Source organism: Orycteropus afer, unplaced genomic scaffold, assembly GCF_000298275.1.
Source record: "Orycteropus afer afer isolate SDZICR_OR568_19922 unplaced genomic scaffold, OryAfe1.0 scaffold00573, whole genome shotgun sequence".
NCBI lineage: Eukaryota > Metazoa > Chordata > Mammalia > Tubulidentata > Orycteropodidae > Orycteropus > Orycteropus afer.
The window spans coordinates 1,099,951-1,102,043 of record NW_006922160.1 but is presented as its reverse complement, the minus strand read 5'-3'; the positions used below and the strand labels follow the sequence as shown (position 1 = coordinate 1,102,043).

The 2,093-nt window shown below is 39.8% G+C and overlaps 1 protein-coding gene across 1 annotated transcript in view; it reads left to right on the top strand.

The window, feature by feature from the left end:
- The window catches only part of THOC3 (THO complex 3), a 34,991-nt gene that overhangs the window by 9,646 nt on the left and 23,252 nt on the right, over positions 1-2,093 (top strand). Inside the window, exon 3 of the mRNA XM_007956041.2 lies at positions 557-761. Coding sequence (XP_007954232.1) covers positions 557-761 — 205 coding nt within the window. The remainder of the gene's footprint in view (positions 1-556; positions 762-2,093) is intronic.

Below are 2,093 nucleotides of genomic sequence, written 5' to 3'. Positions count from 1 at the left end.
CATTCCCTGGAGAAGGATGTCATGCTTGGTAGGGTGGAGGGTTGACGAAAGAGGGGGAGGCCTTCATCGAGATGGATTGACACGGTGGCTGCGATGAGGGGCTCAAATATAGCAGGGATTGTGGGGCTGGCGCGGGATCGGGCAGTGTTTCGTTCTGCATGCATGGGGTCGCTATGGGTTGTAAACGACTCGACGGCACTTAACAACAACAACAACAAAAGGGGTTTTGGGGTTAGATGTGGGTTCATATCTTGGCTCTGTCATTTCATAGCTTTGACATTTTGGCTAGTCTCTGTTCCATTTTTCATCTGTGAAATGAGAATAATAAAGTGTACTTTGAGAGAATTACTGTGAGGACTAAATGAGGAAATTTATAAAGGAATGAACTGGACTGAGTTGGTGATTCTTAAGTGTTATTTCCTATCTACAGTCTAGGACTCCAGTAGATAAACCTTTGTGGGATATTTACTCTGGCCTTTTTTCTAGGATAGCAAAATAGACTCCTGGAGGATTATGGGCAGACAAGTTATCTTGCTTATTGTGTCTGGGTTCCCAGGGGAGAACATTAATATCTGCTGGAGTCCGGATGGGCAGACCATTGCCGTAGGCAATAAGGATGATGTGGTGACCTTCATTGATGCCAAAACACACCGTTCCAAAGCAGAAGAGCAGTTCAAGTTTGAGGTCAACGAAATCTCCTGGAACAATGACAATAACATGTTCTTCCTGACAAATGGCAATGGTTGTATCAACATCCTCAGGTGAGTGGTCCTAGCTTAGGAGACTGTCATACCTTTTAGAGTCATTTATTCATTTTAAAACTTCACTTGGGCCCATTCTATGTTCAAGATGTTGTTGGGGAATTACAGAAATGAATTTGATGTGACTATCTTGAAGGACTTAAAGGGCAAATAGTAATGAAGAATTCGAACATCTGTTTGGCACCTTTGAGCTGGGTACCTTATATTTCACTGAATCTTCACAGAAATTTCTGGGGTTGATGATATGCTCCCCATTTGACACATGAGGAATCTGAGGCTTGGGTAGGTGAAGTCACTAGTTGGCTAGTGAACACTAGAAAGGAATGCACCTTAGAATATGGCTAACTTTTAGCCTTTAATGTCTTAGCTTAAAATATCACTTTCCCTCTCTACCATCTCTACCACCCCCTGCCAAGGTTAGAGACGTGTTAGAGGCTTATTCTGTATACTTAATGTTAGAAGCACTTTTTCTGATTGATCCCTTAACAAAGTAGTATGGAGGTATTTCTCTTCAATCTTGTTGAATTGATTCTGTTCCTTTGCCCATTCAGTCTGTTAACTATTAGTAGCATTTTTACTCTGTATTATAATTACATGTTTAGTTGTCTGTATCTCCCATTAGACTGTAAATTCCATGAGGGTAGGGCTGGGATGACTTGTTTACTGTGGAATCCCTACTGCCTAGCCTACTACCTGCTACACATAGTAGGCTCTCAGTAAATACCTGAGTAATTGAATGTGGAGTTTAAATGCCATCTGTCTTCTTCTGCTGTCCCAGGTAAGCAATGTAAGGGGGATGAAATAGATTCTGTTATAGCGAGGCTGCGAATTTGCTGTGAAATTACATGTAATAATGGCCTTGAGGTTTAGAGGAGGCAGCTTCTGGGGTTGATCTAGAAGGATGAATAGCATTTTAAGAATCAGCGAAAGAGAACTGCATTTGACAAAATGAGTATGAAGGAGCGTGACTTGTTTGGAGAGTAGTACATCAGGGTTGGGGGGAGTGGTCATAGACAATGTGTATGAAGAGAGGGCATGAAAATGGGAAGGCAAAGTTGAAATATAATTTGGGACTATATTTTGAAAGGCTTTGAATTCTATATTAGTAACTTAGATTTTATTCTGTAGTCAGTGGAGATCCCATAAAAGTGTTTCTTTTTTTTAAAAAAAAAAAAAATTTAGCTATCTTATTGTAAAATAAAACACAGGTACAGAAAACCACACAAAACAAATGTAGAACTTAATGAACAATTTTTTTTCTTTTTTTTTTTTTACTGTGATTTGGGTGAAGATTTACAGAGCAAATTCACTTTCCATACAGCAGTTCACATA